Source organism: Mauremys mutica, chromosome 15, assembly GCF_020497125.1.
Source record: "Mauremys mutica isolate MM-2020 ecotype Southern chromosome 15, ASM2049712v1, whole genome shotgun sequence".
Classification (NCBI taxonomy): Eukaryota; Metazoa; Chordata; order Testudines; family Geoemydidae; genus Mauremys; species Mauremys mutica.
The window spans coordinates 34,772,846-34,792,350 of NC_059086.1; the positions used below are offsets into that span (position 1 = coordinate 34,772,846).

Here is a 19,505-nt window from a genome sequence, read left to right on the forward strand (position 1 = left end):
GGGGGAAGATGGATGGACAAATGGCAGGTAAAAGGAACGAGATGGGGGCCCCCCATGTGGGGCAGTTCTGCTCCCAGCCACCGGGGGGGGCAGGGCTGCGCTCCCCCCACCCCCGCAGTTCAGTGAGGCCTCACGGAGGGATTTAAATTAAACTTTATTAATACTGGGGTCAGAGGCAGCATTGTCCAAGCTACAGAAGGGCTTGTCCCAGTGCCCTCTGCACCCACCCACAGCGCAGGGCCCGGCCCCTCCAGCAGGGGGTGCCAGGGACCCACACACACACACAGACCAGGGCCCGGCCCCTCCAGCAGGGGGCGCCAGGGACACGCACAGGGCCCGGCCCCTCCAGCAGGGGGCACCAGGGACACACACACACACACACACACACACACAGCACAGGGCCCGGCCCCTCCAGCAGGGGGCGCCAGGATCACACACGGCGCAGGGCCCGGCCCCTCCAGCAGGGGTCGCCAGGGACACACACACACAGAGCGCAGGGCCTGGCCCCTCCAGCAGGGGGCGCCAGGATCACACATGGCGCAGGGCCCGTCCCCTCCAGCAGGGGGCGCCAGGGACACACACCGCGCAGGGCCCGGCCCCTCCAGCAGGGGGCGCCAGGATCACACACACGGCGCAGGGCTCGGCCCCTCCAGCAGGGGTCGCCAGGGACACACACGCACAGAGCGCAGGGCCTGGCCCCTCCAGCAGGGGGCGCCAGGATCACACATGGCGCAGGGCCCGTCCCCTCCAGCAGGGGACACCAGGGACACACACACACACAGAGCACAGGGCCCGGCCCCTCCAGCAGGGGGCACCAGGGACACACACACACAGCACAGGGCCCAGCCCCTCCAGCAGGGGGCGCCAGGGACACACAGAGCACAGGGCCCGGCCCCTCCAGCAGGGGACGCCAGGGGCACACACAGCGCAGGGCCCGGCCCCTCCAGCAGGGGGCACCAGGATCACACACACCGCAGGGCCTGGCCCCTCCAACAGGTGGTGCCAGGGACACACACAGAGCGCAGGGCTGGGCCCCTCCAACAGGGGGCATCACAGACAGCTGGACACAGGTTTAGTATCAGTCTAGGTGTAATTCCCACAGTCACATCAAGGCTGTAACAGAGCCCCCCGCCCCCCCAGCCTGGTGCTACCTCCCCCCATGTGCCCAGCAGGGGGCACTGCACTCCCCTCGGAGGGGGGGGGGCAGCCATGGTTATATGTGATGCAGTTTGAATACAGCATCCTCCAGCCATAGTCTAGCGGGGGGAGAGGGGTTATAGGGCTCAGCGCCCCGCGCAGGTAGCCCAGCTGTGGGGCTGGGAACAGACAAGGCACTTTTCAGGGTGTCCTGGGGCAACTTGTGTCAGCAGGAGAGGGCTTGTCATAGAGTAAAAGGCGGGGGGGGGCGGTTGGACACAGATAATGGACAGAGCCATGGGTGGGGGACAGACGGACAGCTGTTTGGGGTGTGCTGCGAGGGATGGATGGATAGATACAGGGGTTGGGGGATGGATGGATAGATAGAGGCCGTGTGGGGGGATGGATGGATGGATGGATAGAGCGGGTGTGGAGGGGACATGGATAGACAGAGGGGCAGGGGATGGACAGATGGATAGAAACAGGGCTTGAGGGATGGATGGATGGATGGAGGTGGTGTGGGGAGATGGATGGATGGATAGAGAGGGTGCGGGGGGATGGACGGACACACACCTAGAATCGTATTGATGGATGGCACGAGGAAGTGGAAATTTGCTGTAATATTTTTGAGGCCCATGTTTGCCTCAGTTTCCCTCTGTGATTTGCACAGCTCCACCTTGGGGGCCGAAGGGTTACAAAGCTGCTCTCGGGACAGAGCTGGTGCCATGGGGATGGGACCATGGACCGTGTGTGTGTGTGGGGGGGTGAACGGGGTGTTAAAGGGGCAGTTGGAAGCGACCCCGATTGACGGAGGAACCACACAACCAACCAGCCCCTGAGGACCAGGGAAGAACAGTCGCCGGCCCAGTGGCTTGTTGCCGCCAGTGGCCGGGGCCCGTTGCGTCGCGGAGAATGAACAGAACAGGGCGACTGTTGCGTGAGCACCTCACCGTCCACTTCCGGCTTTGGGCAGGTAGAGGTTTAGGGACACCCAGAGCCTGGGTTGCCCCCGTGACCACCGGCGCTGGACCCACTCTCGAACCCCGTTCGACTTCCACCCTTCCCGGCATCCCCCGGCAGGGAGTTCCCCAGGTTGACGGCGCTGCCGTCCTTTTGTTTTCAACCTGCTGCTTGTTCATTTCATCGGCTAAACCCTGGTTCTCACCTCACGTGAGGGGGTAAATAGCACTTCCCCGTCTCCATCCCCGTCCCGATTTCACAGCCGTCTCACATCCCTCTCCGAACGGTGCCCGGCCTTTTCTGCTCTCCTCAGCCGGAAGCTGTTCCACCCCCGCCTCGTTTCTCTGACCTTCTCCACACCTCTCCCGACGCAAACAGATCTGTTTGGAGCTGGGGCGACCCGAACCGCCCGCCGTATTCATGGGGCGGCACTAGGGTATCATCTGTCCGATTCTCCCCCCGTTTCCTCACCTCCCTTTCCCTGACGTTTGCCGCGAACAATCCTGACTCCGCCATCTCGGTCTCGGGGGCTAATCTCAATCCCCTCCTGGCGTAGGTACAAACTCCCCTTTGTCCCGTGTCTTTTAACCACCCCCTTCCCTCTGGGCCCGGCCTGCTTTGCCACACATCGGTGGGCGAGACAGGATTTCCCTCCCCCACCGACCCGCCTTCACCCACCTCTGGGCGCCTTCTGCTCTGCCCTCGAGTTTCACCCCGTTGGCCTGGCACTGAAGCCGGGCTTAAAACCTCGGCCTCCCGTTAGCCACCTGCCACCTGTCACGGGGCAATGAACCCCCCTAAGGAGGGGACGCTCCAGCCGGGAACCCAGCAGGGACAATGGGCCGAGGCGGCGGTGGGTGGCGAACCACGGGGCTCCCCACATCCGGGCAGCGCTGCCGGGGGGCCCTGCAGGGGGTGAGGGGCTCCCCCAGGCGGCTGGTTTTGGCTGGCCAGCTGGGCAGAGCTCCCGGGGGGAAGCAGGGGGGCTGGAGCCCAGTGGGGAAGGATGCAGGGCCTGGCACTGATGGGCTCTGCCGAGGGACTGGTAAAAAACTTGGGTGCAGCAGCCCCCCGGGGGGAGCTGGGACCGATGGATAGAGGGGTGGGCAGGGGACAGGTGTGTGCCCAGGAGGACAGATGGATAGAGGAGGGCATGGGGGGCAGACAGAGGAGTGCAGAGGGGATGGATGAGTGTAGGGGGATGACAGAGGGGTGCAAGGGGGGACGGACAGATACACACGTAACCCAGAAAAGGGGTCGCTCTAGGGTGGGCAGAGCCCTCAGGAGGCATTTCTATCTCGGGGGGGGCAGCCTCTCCCCCTCCCTTCCCCCATCCCCCCACACTCTGGCTCCCCGGGGCCCACCTCCATTCCTGCTCCCCCCCCAGCTCCAGACATTGCCGGTGGGATTCGAACCCCGACCCCTCCCGCTGCGTGATACAGCCCAAGCCCCGCAGTTGGGATGCTCTTCTGCAAAGCCGCCACTAGAGGGAGCCGCGGGCTGCATGGGGGGAAGGCCGCTGCCAGCTCCCCAGTCTTTCCCGAGCGGGGGGCTCCTGGCATCTCTCCCCCGGGGGGCGATCGGCGGGCGCCATCGGGGCCTCACTGGATCAGCGGGGCCGAGCGGTCGTTGGTCACCGTCCGCTTCAGCCTGACGTGAGCGAAGGGGTTAGACCTGGGGGGGAGAGAGGGCATGGGGTCACGGGGCCTCAGTCGGAGCTGGGGGGGACTTAAATCTGGGTGCCAGTGCCCAGGGGGGAGGTTATCCTGATGGGTGGGGGGGCTGGAGGGGGTGAATCCTGGCACTAGGGCCAGCGAGGGGAGAGGAGGGAGAATCCTAGGGTGGGAGCCCCGGGGTGGGGGGCACGGACCTCGCTGCTCTCACCTGGACGGGGAGGAGTTCGGGGGGCTCCCAAATTCGTTCGCTAACTAGGAAGAGGAAGGAGAGAATCACATTAGCCGGAGGGTGAGACGGGGGGCACAGGGGGCAATCACCAGGCTGGCCCTGCAATGCCCACACTGGGCCCCAGGTGGCGGCTGGTGGTGGGGATTGCAGGAGGACAGGGCGGGGGAATCTTTAGTGGGGCCCCCTTGGTGGTAATTTGGGGGCGCTGGACAACTGACCAATTCGCTCCCTGTCTCCGTGCCATGCTGCCAGTCCCCTGCGCCCCCGGCCAGCCTGGCACCCCGGCGGCGGGCAGGAAAAGCGCCGCCCACGGAGGGTCATCGACGTGAAGTGCCCAGCCATTGCAATGGAACAGCTCCCGAGGCTACGGGCAGCTACTGCCCCTGCGCCCCCCGGCTGGGCTGGCACCCTGGAGGCGTGGCTGGGGGGCCGGGGGGTGGGTGGGGAGTCTCGAGGGTGGGCAGCAGGCTCCAGGCCTCAGGAGGAGAGACTGGGGGGAGGAGCTGCGCCCCGAGAGGAGCCGAGGGACCCCAGGATCCAGCCAGTGGCCAGCGGGGGGCACTCGCCTGGAAGCTCCTCCCCCAACTCACCTGGGACAGGTCGGGGTTCATCATGCTATAGGGGCGCTGGCGGAAGGTGCTGGGGCGGGGGGAGGGGGCGTAGCGCAAGATGGCCCCCCCGTGGCCCCCGTCCGGGCTGGGGGCCACACACCCCGCTTTGTCCAGGGTCCCCGTGCTGCTGCTGTTCAGTTTGCTCAGGGGAAAACTGGGGGGGGAGAGACAGGGTTAAAACGAGCCCCCCCCCATACTCTCCCCACCCCGGCCCCAATCGTCCCCTCTCTGTGCCCCGCATCCTGCCACCAGCTCAGCACCACCCCCTCTATCCCGCTCTGCCCCCCTCCCTGTACCTTCCCCCCAACTCAGTACCACTGCCTGGCCCCCCATCCTCTCCAAGCCCCCTGCCCCCCACCTCCATCTGTCACCCCCTAGTCCCCCTCTCCCCGCCCACCTCGTGGCACGCCCAGCCCCCAGCTCACCTGCCGTAGGGTTTCTCGGGGGTCTCGGCAGGGGGGACAGGCCGGGTGTACGAGAAGGGAAACCAGCCTTTCCTGGGGGTGGGGGGAGCAGAGATCAGGCAGGATGGAGACACACCCGGACCCTCCCCCCAGAGAGCAGCTGAGGTCACAGCCCCACAGAGCCCAGCGAGGGCCCCACCGGGACCCAGATCCGGACCGGGGACTTGGAACTCAGGAGCCTGGATCCATTGTCCCCAGCTCTGAGAGGGGAGGGGGGCTTAGTGGGGGAGGGGGGCTGGGAGCCAGGACTCCTGGGTTCTCTCCCCGACTGTGGGATGGGAGGGGAGGAGGTGAGCCAGGACTCCTGGGTTCTCTCCCGGGCTGTGGGAGGGGTGGAGAGGAGAGGAGAGGAGAGGAGGGGGTGGGGGCGGGAGGCAGGACTCCTGGGTTCTCTCCCGGCTGTGGGGGGGGTACTAGGGGTTAGAGCAGGCAGGGGGGGGCTCACATGCGCGTGGCCTCGTTCTCCCCGTAGTGCCAGCCGTCCCGGGCCTCGGCCACCAGCAGCGCAATGACGTCGCCCTCCTGGAAGTTGAGCAGGGTGCTGCTCTCGCCGGCTGCGTGGGAGAACACGGCCTGCACCCGGCGCCGCTCGGCCAGCGCCCCGACCCGCGGCAGGGTCCTGTTCTCTGCTGGGGGGCGGGAGAGAAGGGGGAGGTCAGGCTGGGAATTCCCCCCTCCCTGCCCCTGGGCACACGGGGGATATGTGGGGGGTCTTGGAGGTACACACGAGGGGACCCGGGGTAGAGAGAAAAGCTGGATGGGAGGGGAGGAGAGATCTCAGGGCAGGGGGTTTCTGAGTGACTGGCCAGGAACCCGCAGAGCCCCCTGCCCCCGAATCCCGTCCCAGCCCCGGCCAGGTCAGTCCAGGATACTGAATCGGAACAAGCCGCTCAGCGCTGGACTCTTAATTGGCTTAGGCTGGGCAAATCGCCCAGACCTGGGGGGTGGGGGGGCAGCTTCCCCCCAGAATGGGGTCACCCTCCCCCCCAACAACTCTCCCAAAGCGCCTGCATCATGTGCCAGGGAGGCTGGAAACTAGTGGGGGCTGGGACGCCCCCATCTGGGGTCACACGTGCGACGAGCCAGTCAGGCTCAGCTCCAGCAGCAAACGTGTGGGAGCTAGTAGGGGGCTGCGGGTCGGGAGTGAGGGGCACCGGCAGGGATGGTGGGGGGCAGGGCCGGGCTAACAGGGGGCTGCGGGTCGGGAGTGAGGGGCACCGGCGGCCACTTACTGAGCGTGGCGAGGCGGGTCTCCGCGGAGGCTTTGCGGGGGATGGGCAGGGTACAGGAGTAGCCGTCGCTGGCCCTGGGGGGCGGCGGGGTCTGCGTGGCTGGTGCAGGCTGCGGGGCCGGCAGGCCTAGCGGGACGGTGAGGGGCTCGCTGGCAGGCGGGTGCCCCAGGTCACGGGAGCCCCGGGTGCGGTGAGAGTCGCCGTTGGGGAGCGGAGTCGCTTCCTGCAGTGAGACGCGCTGCGGAGGGAGAGGTGGGGGGCGGGGGAGAGGGGCTCTGCTCACTGGGGATCAGGGTCACCCTCCCAGCTGGGTTTGGGGACCCAGAAGTCCGAGTCACCCTCCCAGGGGCTCTGCCCTTGGAAAATGGACCCAGGAGTCCAGGTCGCCGTCCTAGCTGGGGATGAGGACCCAGGAAGCAGGTCACTGCCAGGGGGACCCTACCCCTCTCCCGGAGTGCCCAAGTCACCATCCCTGTCAGGAAGGGGACACAGGAGTCCGGGTCTCTCCCAAGGGGCCCCGCCCCCTGGCAATGGCGCCCCTCCCCATCCCCCGTGGGCCAGAGACGTACGTGGTTGAGGGCCAGCCCCCCGCCCCCCAGCAGGGGGGCCAGCTCGGGGGGCACCTCCAGGGGCTGGGGGGCGGGCAGCGGGTCGGAGATGGCGGGCGCGGCAGGGCTGTTGGCCGTCTGCTTCACCAGGGCCAGCGCGCGGTCGGGCAGGCGGGTGGGCTGGACGCAGGACTGCTGCCAGCCGGGCAGCTTGGTCCCCAGCAGCTCCTTCACCTGCGGGCCGGGGGGCAGAGATGGGTGAGGGGGGGCCCTACACTGCCCCACATGCCCAGCCAGGGGAGCCCCCCACCCTCCACGGGGCTCCCACTCCCCCCGCACCCAGTCCACAGCGCGACCCCAACCAGGGCCCCATAGGAACTACACCACTCCCCCACAGCCCCGAACATGGGGCCTGCGCTGCCCGCTGGGGGCTCGGCCGCACTGCCCCCCCCAGTGGTGGTGGGGCGCACGAGGGGAAGGGTGCAGGTGACGTCCCACTAGGGGGCTCTTTGTGGGGGCGGCGGGATACAGGACGGAAGGATACGGGGAGTGCAGCCCCCTCCCCACCAGGGGAAGGATACGGGGCAGAAGGATACGGGGCATGCGGCCCCCTCCCCAGCAGTGGAAGGATACAGGGCAGAGGGATCTGGGGCGGAGGGATACAGGGTGGAAGAATACGGGGCGTGCAGCCCCCTCCCCAGCAGGTGGACGGATACAGGGTGGAGGGATACGGGGTGTACGTGACCCCTCGGGGGCGGAGGGATATGGGGTGGAAGGATACTGGGTATGCAGCCCCCTCCCCAGCAGGTGGAAGGATACAGGACGGAGGGATATGGGGTGGAAGGATATGGGGCATGCAGCCCCCTCCCCAGCAGGTGGAGGGATATGGGGTGTGCGTGCCCCCCCCAGGGGATGGAGGGATCCCACAGGGGCGGAAGGATATGGGGCGGGCAGCTCACCTTGGCATGGTAGGCACTGAAGTGCTTGGACACAGCGCACTGGCGATCCACCAGGAACGAGTACCGGCGGCGCTCCTCGGTCAGAGCAGCCTTGTATCCCTCCGCCACAAAGCGGTCCAGCTCGCTCTGCTTGGCACTCATCACCTCTACGTACTGGGGGGGGGGGGGAGAAAGAGTCCCAAGGGGGCATCAGAGCATGGGGGGGGCACGAATCACCCCAATATCAGACCTCACCACTTCAGAGCTGGGCCTAGATACCAACCCTGCATCCGACCACAGATAATCCCCCCCCATATTGGCCTGACACCCCACACTGGACCCCAAATAACACCCCCACCTCAGACCCTGACACCCCACATTTGATTCGGTGGGGGAAGGGTTAACACCCCCCACACACTCCCTCGCCCCCCTCCCCATAGCAGGCCCTGGTGGGGGGAAGGGTTACCACTATCCCCCCCTTGTCCGCCCCCCTCCCCCCCCTCCCCCGGCAGCCTGTAGAATGGGGGCCGTGACCCCGAAGTAATGGTTCCCCAGGCAATGGGTGCCGACAAAGGGGGGCCTTCCAGAGCCAAGGCGGGGAGCGGGGAAGGAGCAGGCGCCTGACATGCTAATGAGGGGGGAGGGGAGTGAGTGCGGAGGGGGGGAACCCATTGAGCAGAGGCAGGGGGGCAGAGAACTATTTGGGGGGGGGGCAGGAGACACCTGCCAGAAACTATTCCCCTGTGCATCCCGCAATTGTGTCTCTCCCCACACCCCGTGTAGGTGCCCCCGCAGTGTATGTCCCCGCCCCCCCCGTGCGTGTTCCACCCCCCCCATCCATCCATCCAAAGCCCCTTATGGAGATTAGGGTCCCAGGCACCAGCTGGCCAAAGAATGTTAAAACCCTTCGGAGCTGCGAGCCCCGCGGGGCCCCGATCCCGCCTGCACCCCGAGCCACCGCTCCCAAGACAGCAGCGCCCGCCTCGGCCCGCCGGGGGCGCTGCAGGGAGCGGGGTGGGGGAGCTCCCAAGCTGCCCCAGCCTCCCCCCGCCTCCGGTGCCGACATCCTGCTGCGGTTTCCGGCCGGACGTGACGGCCCCGTGTCTCCTGCGGGAGCCTGGCTGATCCCATTGTTTTCCCAAGCTCTGCCCCTCACTGCCAGGGGCCCCTTGGGGGGCTGAGGAGAGGGGGGTTGCGGCCTGGGGTCCTTTCTGCCCCCTCCCGGTCAGCCAGCCCTGGAGATACAGAGGTTTTTCCCAGTGCCTGTGTGCCCACGCATGTGCCTGCGTGTGGGTGTGGGTGTCTGTCACGTATGTACTGCGCATTGGCGTGTACATTACACGTCTACCCCGTTCCAGCCCAGGGACACCGTGTGCGCCACGCGTGTTAGCGTTTCCCCGTGTTTTAGCATGTCGGGCTCATGTGCGGGCGTGTTCGGGGCAGCTCCGCTGCGGTCTAGCCCGTGCCGAGCGCGCCGTGTGTGCGAGCGTGGGACTGGGCAGGAACGTCAACATGTGGGGGGAAGGGGAGGGTCTCGGCCCTGTGGGGCAGACCCCTATTCCAGACCTTGCTCCCAGATTAAGGGCCCTCCACCGGATTTACCCTCCCCAGCACCTCCTAGTCCCCACCGCCCTGGGAGCCCCCCCGCTCCCCTGCACCTCAGGGTCCCCCCCCAGCCCCACTCCCCACCTCACCTGCACCTCGCGGTCCCCGTATTTCTGGGGGTTCTTGCTGCTCTGGCATTTCTTGCGCAGTTTCTTTAGCTCGGCCTGGCACTTCTCAATGGCCTCTGCCTTGGCCCGGTGCTCACTCTGGTACTTCTTCAGGGTGGCCTGTGGGGGCGCCGGAGAGCGGGGGGGTCAGCTTGCCCCGGGGCTGGGGCTGGGGGGAGAGAGAACGGGATTCCCCAGGACCCTAAGCAGGGCCAGCTCGGCCTGTGCAGCGTCCAGTACGACAGGGACCCGCCCAGATCTCAGTCAGAGGGGGTTGTATGCAGCGTGATGGGGACCCCCCCCCAATCTCAGTCACGGGGTGTCTGTGTGCGTGTGTGTGCGTGTGTGCGCGCGCGCGCAACACCCAGTGTGACGGGGACCCCAGTCTGAACTTATGAATGGTGCAATTGGAGAAACTGAGGCAGAGAGATGGCAAAGGCCTTTCACTGCCACAATGGGCCAAAGCCTTTGGTGGGGGTGGGAAATTGGAAAGGGGGAAATGGGGGGGTACATGGGAGGGGTGGATGGGGGCCCAGGCGGGCAGGCACCAAGCTGAGGGGAGTCAGGGGCGCTGGGCTGGGTGCAGGGGGGCTGGTGGGCGCAGGGGGCAGCAGGCACCGGACTGGGGGGCCCCCGGAGGGCCGGGGGGAACCACACAGGGGGCTCTCACCAGCAGGTACTTGACATCCAGCTCCAGTTTCTGCTCCAGCTGGGCCAGCAGCTCCGAGTGGAAAAGCTTCAGCTGCGGGGGGGGGGGGGGGACAGAGTGGGGGGGGTGAGAGGGGGACAGCGAACAAGGGATCCCCTCCCCCCCAGTACATCTTCCCCATGATATCCCCCCCTCCTGTCACCCCAATCCCCGGTATCCCCCCTCCCCTCCAACTGTTCTCCATGAATGAGCAGTTCTGGGTGCAGGGGAGGGTCTCATGGGGGGGGCTGAGAAGGAGGCGAGGGCGGGTGGGAGGCACCCCAGGGCTTTGGGGAGGTGGGGGGAGGGATAACACGATGTGGGGGAGGGGGGATACTCACCGTTTCCTCCAGCTGCACCTGGATCTGGCGATGCACCTCAGCCATCTGGAACAGGGTGTCCCCTGGGGGACGGGGAAACGACAGGTGTGTGTGTGTGTGGGGGGGTGTTAATCCATCCCATAATCCCCTGTGGGGCAAAAGGGCCTGGTCCCATCTGCCCCCCTCACCCAGGGCCTGTGAGCAGGGTCCCCCACCCGTTAACACACATCCCCCGCACACGCCCGGCACTATCACATTAGCCTTGGCGAGCGGGGCCGGCTCCCCACCCCCCCCCCAGCCGGTCACCCCCCCACTGCCCTACAACTCACATTCTGCCCCTCTGAACACACCCGCCTCCCGGTTCCCGCCATCTGCACACACCCACCCCTCCCACAGCCTGCGCACACCTGCCGCAATTTGCACACGCACAATCCCCTCGCCAAATTCCCAGACGCTCGCCACCTGCTACACCCCCCGCACCCCTGCTCACACGCTGCTCACCAGCCACACACACCCCTGCGTGCACCCCCCCACATGCACGACACACGCCCCCAGTGTGCACCATGCCCCCCTCCCCCAGAGGCAGAGAGACACAATCCTCCTTCAGCCCCCCCACTCCACCCCCACCACCTCTCAACTCCTCCTTCCCTCCCCCCAGGCAGGTGTGGGAGGGGGAATTTGGGCCCTGGTAGCAGAGTGGGGCGGGGAACTGACCCCCCAGGCCGTGAAGGGTTAAAGCTGGAACCTGGGGGTGGGGGCGAAGGGGGACGGCTGGGCCTTGAGCTATGGTGGTGGCGGAGGGGGGGGGGGAATTCTCAGGACACAGACACACTCCCCTGCCCCCACACAGTCTGCAAGGCCGGCCCAGCCCCGGATGGGGGAGTGGAGACGGAGGAAATCTTGGCTTCCAGCAGGAAAACAGCATTTTCCTGCAGCAGGAAGCCTCAGCATGGGGACCTGGGGGGTGGGGTGGGGTGGGGGGCGGGACGCCAGGCCCATAATTCTGATCCAGGCAGGCGGGTAGGAGGCAGGATACCGGGGTAGATGGGCCCGTGGATCTGACCTGACGGCCCAGCCCCCTCCCCGCACCCAGCCCTCTGTCCCAGGCATCACCTACCCAGCTCCTTGGACCCTTGGCTGTCGCTGGCCAATTCCCCCAGCTTCACCAGGGCGTCGAAATAACCCTTGGCCGCTACGGTCACCCCTGCCGGGAGAGAGAGCACAAGGGAGTGATTGACACGGGGCCTGTCCCCTCTCGGGGGCACCGGCTCCCATCCGGCCCCAGAGCAGGGACTGGCTGGCTCAGGGGGGTGGTGAATGGGGCACGGGTCCCCTCTCGGGGGCACTGGCTCCCATCCGGCCCCAGGGCGGGGACTGGCTGGCTCAGGGGGGCTGGGAATGGGGCCCGGGGCCTGTCCCCTCTCGGGGGCACCGGCTCCCATCCAGCCCCAGGGCGGGGACTGGCTGGCTCAGGGGGTGGGGAATGGGGCCCGGGGCCTGTCCCCTCTCGGGGGCACTGGCTCCCATCCGGCCCCAGGGCGGGGACTGGCTGGCTCAGGGGGGCTGGGAATGGGGCACGGGTCCCCTCTCGGGGGCACTGGCTCCCATCCGGCCCCAGGGCAGGGATGGGCTGGGGAGTCCGTGGGGAAATCGCGGTTTACCTGAGAGCGCTCGTTGGTAACACTTCCCCATCGTGACAAAACTCCTCAGGCCGGGATTGAACTGGTCCAGAATCACCTGCACCAAACGGGGGGGTGATCTCAGCTCCACAGTGCTCGTGCTGTCACCCGGTGCTGGGACACGGCCCCTTTGGGGTGGGGGGGCTGGTTACCCCGGAACCTTTCACCTGGTGCTGGGACGCGGCCCCTCTGGGGTGGGGCGCAGGGGCTGGGTATACAGGACCCCTTACCCAGCACGGGGATGCAGCCCCTCTGGGGTGGGGCGGGGGGCTGGGTATATGGGGACCCCTTGCCCGGCACTGGGACATGGCTCCTCTGGGGTGGGGCACAGGGGCTGGATATACAAGAGCCTATTGGCCGGTGCCAGGATGCAGCCCCTCTGGGGTGGGGTGCACGGGCTGCATTTACGGGGATCCCTCGCCCTGCACCAGGATGCAACCCCTCTGGGTTGGGGCGCAGGGGCTGGGAATCCTGGGTTGGGGGGAGGTAGGATTCACATTGTATTTGCAGCTGAAGCGGGTTTTTCACACACGAAAGCTTATGCCCAAATAAATCTGTTAGTCTTTAAAGTGCCACCAGGCTCCTTGTTTTGAAGATTTACATTATAGGACACCAAGATATTTTATTCCTAAGCAAAGCGACACTTGAAGGGGCGACTGGGGTGCTAGGAGGGGGAGCGAGGGACGGATCCGGGGAGTGTGTGGAGAGGGATGGATGGGCATGGGGATGGATGGACGGACAGACGGAGGGAGGAGCACATATGGGGATGGACAGATGGAGCAGTGGGTGGAGGGGTGAGCATGGGGATGGACAGAAGGGTGGATAGACAGAGAGAGGGACAAATGAGGAGGTGTGTGGGGAGGGATGGCTAGAGGGGTGGGGGGTGGACGGACGGATGGAGGCAGGGGTGGGGGGTGGATGGACAGATGGCTAGAGGGGTGGATGGACAGAGGGGTGGGGAGGTGGACGTACGGATGGATAAAGGGGTGAACGGACGGATAGAGGGGTGGGTGTGAAGATGGATGGACAGATGACGGGGGGTGGGGGGTGGACGGACGGATGGATAGAGGGGTGGATGGACGGATGGGTGGGAGGGACGGACAGATAGAGGGGTGGGTGTGAAGATGGATGGACAGATGACGAGGGGGAGGACGGACGGAGAGGGGAGGGACAGACACCATACTGAGCCCCGGGGCTCTGGCGCCCCTAATCCCCAGCAGGTGGCAGACGGGGCCGGCCCGGCTGCCCCAGCAGGAGGGCGACTGGCTGGAGCGAAGGCCCCTGGGCGCTGGGCTGCGGCCGGCTGCCAGCCCTTCCCCGCCCAGCACACGGGAGCCCAGCGCCGGCTCAGCCCGGATCAGTCGGCTCAGCCCGATGGCTTTGGGGACAGCGGGTCGGGTGCAAAGACGCTGTCCCCATGGGGGAGGGGAGCCAGGACTCCTGGGTTCTCTCCCTGGCTCTGGGAGGGGAAAGGAGTCTAGTGTTGGGGGGGGGGGGAGGGCTGGGAGCCAGGACTCCTGGGTTCCCAAGCAACCCTACAATGGCAAAGCAGGCAACGTAGGCCCTACAATAACAAACTAGGACATGTAGTTATCGCTAGACATGTAGACGCAGGGGTGAGGACGGAGAGATGGACTGATCCGCCTCATGGAAACACTGGAGCCAGAGGGGTGTAGCCGGGGGGCGGCCTGAGCAGAGGCTGTTCCCTGGCCCCCAGGCCCTGGGGGGTGGGGCGGATCCGAGAGGCATCTGGAGCCCAGCCCGATTCCTCTGGGCTCCCACAGGCCGTTTCCCCGGGAACGAATTAGCCTTTTAAAAGAATCTGATTCCAGCCAGAAATTGCAGCGCCCCCCTCCCCAAATCTAATCCCCCGGGGCTCCTGGTCAGCTGGGACAGTGGCTGGCAGGACTCGGGTGGGGGGGGATCCACACAAGGTGCAGCCCCCACCATAGCCCTTTGGGGATCACATCCTGTCCTGGGGGGGACCCCAGACTGGGGGCTGCATGGAGGGGGATGGGAGGAGGGGTCCCTGGCGTAACTGGGGGGAGGACGGAGCGATTAGATTGTGGATGGAGGATGCAGACGGGGATGGAGCGGTGTGTGGGGGGATGGATGGATGGATAGAAGGGAGCTGAGACCCCAGCACCTGATGCTCCCTGTGGACACCAAATGAACCCACCAGTGACATGGGCAGGAAACCATCCCCCCGCCCCCCTCCCTCGCCCCAGCATTTGTGCGTTCGGTTTTCCCCTTCGTTCCCTGCCGAGCAGGAACGGGTCCAAGCTCCAGGGGGAATCCTGATCTCCACGGTGAACAGCCTCTGGGTGGGGCTGGGGGGCTGAGGTCAGAACCTGGCCCCGCTGCAATCTGGGGTGACTCCGGATTGAATCAAGGGGCACTGAGATCAGAACCCAGCCCCATTGCAAACAAGGGTGACTCCGGATTGACCCTGGGGTGGAGCTGGGATCAGAACCTGGCCCCGCTGCAATCAGGGGTGACTCCGGATTGAACCAAGGGGGCGTTAAGATCAGAGCCCAGCCCCGCTGCAAACAAGGGTGACTCCAGATTGACCCTGGGGTGGAGCTGGGATCAGAACCTGGCTCCGTTGTAATCAGGGGTGACTCCGGATTGACCCCACCCACTCAGGGCTGCCCCGTGGGGTGGGGTCAAAGCCCATAGCCCCAGAAAGAGCCAGAAGCCGAGGGGACCAGACCATGCAACCCACCCATTGAGTCAGGGTGAGCGGCAGGGCCCCCAGCACCCCAACCCCCCCCCCCCACAGGTGGGACGGAGCAAACAGGGGACAACGGAAGTTAGACCCGCCCCCCTCCATCTACCCCCACACATACACCCTCCACCGTCACCCCCCTCCCCAAAACACTTCCCCAAACTCTTCCCTGCCAGGCTAACAAAGGGGGGGGGGAAATCGAGAAAAGCTCCTGGCGACAGAGATGGAAGGAGTGGGGGGGGGGGCAGCGCGGCCGGGGTCAGGGAGTAGAATAACTGCGCAGGCAAAGGGGCGGGAGCGCAGAGAATGAGGCGGGGGGCAAGGAAGGGACCGGCTTGGGGGGGGGTAGCGGGGGGAGCAGGGACGGGACCGGCGGGGGGAGCAGAGGAGGGTCCGGCGGGGGGAGCGGCGGAGGATCTGGGATGAGGAGCCGGCGGAGGGGGAGGGGGCTGGCGAGGGAGAGCAGGGAAGGGACGGGAGGGACCGACGGGGGGGAGCCGGAAGGGGGAGCTGGGAAGGGACCGACGGGGGGGACGGGGAGCCGGAGGGGGAGCAAGGAAGGGACCGGTGGGGCGGGGGGGGGGGGCAGGAAGGGGCCGCAGGAAAGGGACCGGCGGTGGGGGGAGTAGGGGCGGGGGGAGCCGGGAAGGGACCGATGAGGGGGGGAGCCGGAGGGGCAGCCGGGAAGGGACCGGCGGGTGGGGGGAGCCGGAGGGGCAGCCGGGAAGGGACCGGCGGGGGGGGGGAGCCGGAGGGGGAGCAGGGAAGGGACCGGCGGGGGGGGGGAGCCGGGAAGGGACCGGCGGGGGGGGGGGAGCCGGAGGGGGAGCCGGGAAGGGGCCGGCGGGGGGGGGACCGGCGGGGGGGGACGGGAAGGGGGGGGCCGGCGGGGGGGGAGCCGGCGAGGCTCACCCTATAGACACTCTCCGTGAGCCGGTTGACCTCGTCGGAGCGGGACATGCTGGCGCCGGGACCGGCCGGGAGCTGGGAGGCAGCGAGCCCCGAGGCAGGGACCGGAGGGGGGGCGGGAAGGGGCGGAGGGCGGGGTGGGCAGCACCAGCGGAGGGGAAGGCGGAGTTGGGGCTGGGGGGGCCAGGAAGGGAGGGGGCAGGGGAGGGGAGCGGGGTGGGGGGGCAGAGAGCGGGGGGATTCCAGGAGGGGGAGAAGGAGTTGCGGGGGGGGGGGGGTCTGGGGGCGGGGTGCTGCGGGGGAGGAGTTATGGGAGGTTCGGGGAGGGGGGGCAATAGGGGGGCGGGGAAGCGGGGTGCGGGGGGGGGGGGAGGACCCAGTGCCAGAGACAGACACAAAAAGGTCCTGCCAAAACTCCAGCCTGAAAAGAAACTTTCCAGCCAATCAGGAGTGGCCCGCGACCGCCCCGCCCCTCCCAATCTGGGCCAGTTTAGCATGAAATGGGCGTGGCCTCTTTGGCTCATTTCCATATTTAAAGAGACAGGCTAAACCCCCCCTCACCCCCCCCCCGAAATACACCCACCCACCCCGGACGGAACGTGTTGGCTCCGCTGGAACCAGCCCGATGGATGGACCCTGGGGGCTGGGCTTACAGGGGCGCCCCCCCCGGCAGTCAGGGCCGGGCCCTTTGGCGCTAGGGGGCGCTGGGGTGCGGGACGGGGGGCTCGGGGGGGGGCTCTCCTTTCTAACTACTAAGGTCAGTGGCCAAATATGAACAGTCATTGGGCGCTGGCCTGCGGGTCGGGAGTGAGGGGCACCGGCAGGGCTGGGGGGAGCCCGGGGCTGGGCTGGCAGGGGCTGCGGGTCGGGAGTGAGGGGCACCGGCAGGGCTGGGGGAGCCCAGGGCTGGGCGAGCAGGGGCTGCGGGTCGGGAGTGAGGGGCACCGGCGGGGCTGGGGGGGCAGGGCCGGGCTAGCAGGGGCTGCGGGTCGGGAGTGAGGGGCACCGGCAGGGCTGGGGGAGCCCAGGGCTGGGCTGGCAGGGGCTGCGGGTCGGGAGTGAGGGGCACCAGCAGGGCTGGGGGAGCCCAAGGCTGGGCTGGCAGGGGGCTGCGGGTCGGGAGTGAGGGGCACCGGCAGGGCTGAGGGAGCCCAAGGCTGGCCTGGCAGGGGGCTGCGGGTCGGGAGTGAGGGGCACCAGCAGGGCTCTGCCCTCACCCTCTCTTCCCCCATCTCCCTGCCCTGGGTTCCCCGACCCGGTTCCAGACCCAAAGACGTGTCTGCTGCAGCCTCCACTTCCCTGGATTCCTGGTGCCCGCCCCAGCCCCAGGTCTGCGTGACCCCTTCCCCCACCCCCAGACCTGGCGTTACCGGCATCTCCCCCCCCCAGGGCTGGCTGGGCTCCCAGGCACGTCCATGGTGCTCCGGGCTCCCTGTTCCCATGGGACCGCGGCCAGCATCTCCCCCGCCCCTGCGAGCTCCCAGCCGGATTTGGATCGTCCCTGGCTCGGCCTGGAGCCCGGGGTCAGACTGACCCCTGCTGCCCGCCCCCTGGCACTGCAGCTCCCCAGCGGTCAGGGCTGCCCCAATGCCCCAGCGTGGCGCTAGGGGGCGTTGTGCTGCAGGCTGGGGGCTCAGCAGGGGGCGTTGGGCTCCGGGGGGTGGTGCGGGGGCTCAGCGGGGGGCGCTGGGCTGCAGGGGGTGGGGCGGGGGCTCAGGGGAGGCGCTGAGCTGCAGGGGGCTCGGTGGGGGGCGCTGGGGAGCGGGGTGGGGGGCTCAGCAGGGGGCAGCGTGGGGGGCTCAGCAGGGGGCGCTCTCCCCTAGGGGACAGGGCTGGCCCCGATGCCCCAGTGCGGCACTAGGGGGCGTTGGGCTGCAGGGAGTGGGACAGGGGCTCAGCAGGGGGCACTGGGCTGCGGGGGGCCGGGCGGGGGCTTGGCAGGGGGCGCGGGGTTGCGGGGGGCTCAGCAGGGGGCGCTGGGCTGCGGGGGGCAGGGCGGGGGCTCGGCAGGGGGTGCTGGGCTGCGGGGGGTGAGTAGGGGGCTCGGCGGGGGGTGCTGGGCTGCGGGGAGTGGGGCAGGGGCTCGGCAGGGGGTGCTGGGCTGTGGGGGGTGGGGTGGGGGGCTCAGTATGGGGTGCTGGCCTGTGGGGGGCGGGGCAGGGGGTCAGCAGGGGGCGCTGGGCTGTGGGGAGCGGAGTGGGGAGGGGCTCAGTGGGGGTCAATGACTCCTCTGGGGGAGGGCGCCCCCTGTTGCACACCCTGTGCCCTGGCCCGGGTGCTGTAATTTCCGCAGCAGGTTTCTGATGGTGTCGCTCTGTTGCACAATGAGGAAGTAGCGGCCAGTGACGTCCAGGGGAAAAGTTTTGACTCATCCCAGGAGTTGGGACAGATGGTGCTGAAAGTCTGAGCTCTGTGGTAGCAGGTGAGAGAGAGAGAGAGAGAGAGCGCAGCAGGGGGCTGCGAGTCGGGAGTGAGGGGCACCGGCAGAGCTGGGGGGAGCCCAGGGCTGGGCTAGCAGGGGCTGCGAGTCGGGAGTGAGGGGCACCGGCAGAGCTGGGGGGAGCCCAGGGCTGGGCTAGCAGGGGCTGCGGGTCGGGAGTGAGGGGCACCGGCAGAGCTGGGGGGAGCCCAGGGCTGGGCTAGCAGGGGCTGCGGGTCGGGGGTGAGGGGCACCGGCAGGGCTGGGGAGGGGCCCAGGGCTGGGCTAGCAGGGGGCTGCGGGTCGGGAGTGAGGGGCACCGGCAGGGCTGGGCTAGTGGGGGGCTGCGGGTCGGGAGTGAGGGGCACCGGCAGGGCTGGGGGGGGCAGGGCTGGGCTAGCAGGGGCTGCGGGTCGGGTGTGAGTGGCACCAGCCAAGTTGGGGGGTCTGTTCACATAGACATAACCCTCCCCCCATGCACTTGCTGCAGGCCTCCAGCTGCCCCCAACCCTCCCTCCCCCGCTGGCAAGGATGGGACAGCACCAAACCAGACTGTGAAGGCCCCTGGGGAGCCCCCCGAGACCCACTGCCCCCTGGGGTGCTGGGTCTGATCCCTGGCGGGGGGGCCGTGGCAGCCTGGGGGGCACTGCCCACTTCCCTGAGATGGTTTCATTCGCTCTACCACAAGAAAGGTGGAGGGAAGAGTGGGGGGGGGAGCAGAAGCTGCGATTTCCTGCCCCTAGTGGCCACAAATGCATCCAAAGACACCCCCCCGTCAGAGGCAGCCATTATCTACCCCGCCCCCCCCCAGACACCCCACTACATAGCTCCCCCCAGCCCTTCCCCGGGGCACAGGGGCTCTGTATCAAAGGCCCATGCGGACCTTGGCCTCTCTCCCGGTGGGGGGGGGGGTTCATGCCCCAGGGGCACCTCGGATCACGGCTGAGACCCAACAAACTCGGCATTGACGGGTCCCAGAACAGAGGATACAGGGCACCTGCTGCCAGGTGGGAGCCGGCGCCCCTAGAGGGGACAGGCCCCGGGCCCCATTCCCTGCCCCCTGAGCCAGCCAGTCCCTGCCCTGGGGCGGGTGCCAACACTGCCCCTGCTTAGCCCGGATTTAAGCCCCTTCCGATCATTATCTCTCTGATTTCACAGACCTCCGGGCTGCAGAGCGAATTTCCTTAGCCCGGCTTTGCAGAAGTGGAAGTGAAGCAGAGAAATGAGTCTGGCCCTGGGAGGTCACACACACACT

At 67.6% G+C, this 19,505-nt stretch overlaps 1 protein-coding gene across 2 annotated transcripts; it reads right to left on the minus strand.

Annotated features, from left to right (window-relative positions):
• Window positions 1-876: 876 nt before the first annotated feature.
• LOC123350161 (brain-specific angiogenesis inhibitor 1-associated protein 2-like) lies at window positions 877-17,305 on the minus strand. 2 transcript variants are annotated; one of them, XM_044988582.1, is made up of 14 exons: window positions 17,202-17,305; window positions 12,177-12,252; window positions 11,633-11,719; window positions 10,537-10,598; window positions 10,178-10,249; window positions 9,490-9,627; window positions 7,817-7,969; window positions 6,879-7,091; window positions 6,310-6,547; window positions 5,523-5,706; window positions 5,039-5,110; window positions 4,593-4,767; window positions 3,982-4,025; window positions 877-3,771 (listed from the first exon to the last, which is right to left on the minus strand). In XM_044988582.1, the coding sequence occupies exons 1-14, from the start codon at window positions 17,271-17,273 to the stop codon at window positions 3,699-3,701; spliced, it is 1,659 nt and encodes a 552-aa protein (XP_044844517.1). In that variant the 5' UTR covers window positions 17,274-17,305; the 3' UTR covers window positions 877-3,698. The 2 variants fall into 2 exon arrangements, with proteins under 2 accessions (XP_044844517.1, XP_044844516.1); XM_044988581.1 differs by lacking the exon at window positions 17,202-17,305 and adding an exon at window positions 15,835-15,952.
• Between the last annotated feature and the right edge of the window lie 2,200 nt (window positions 17,306-19,505).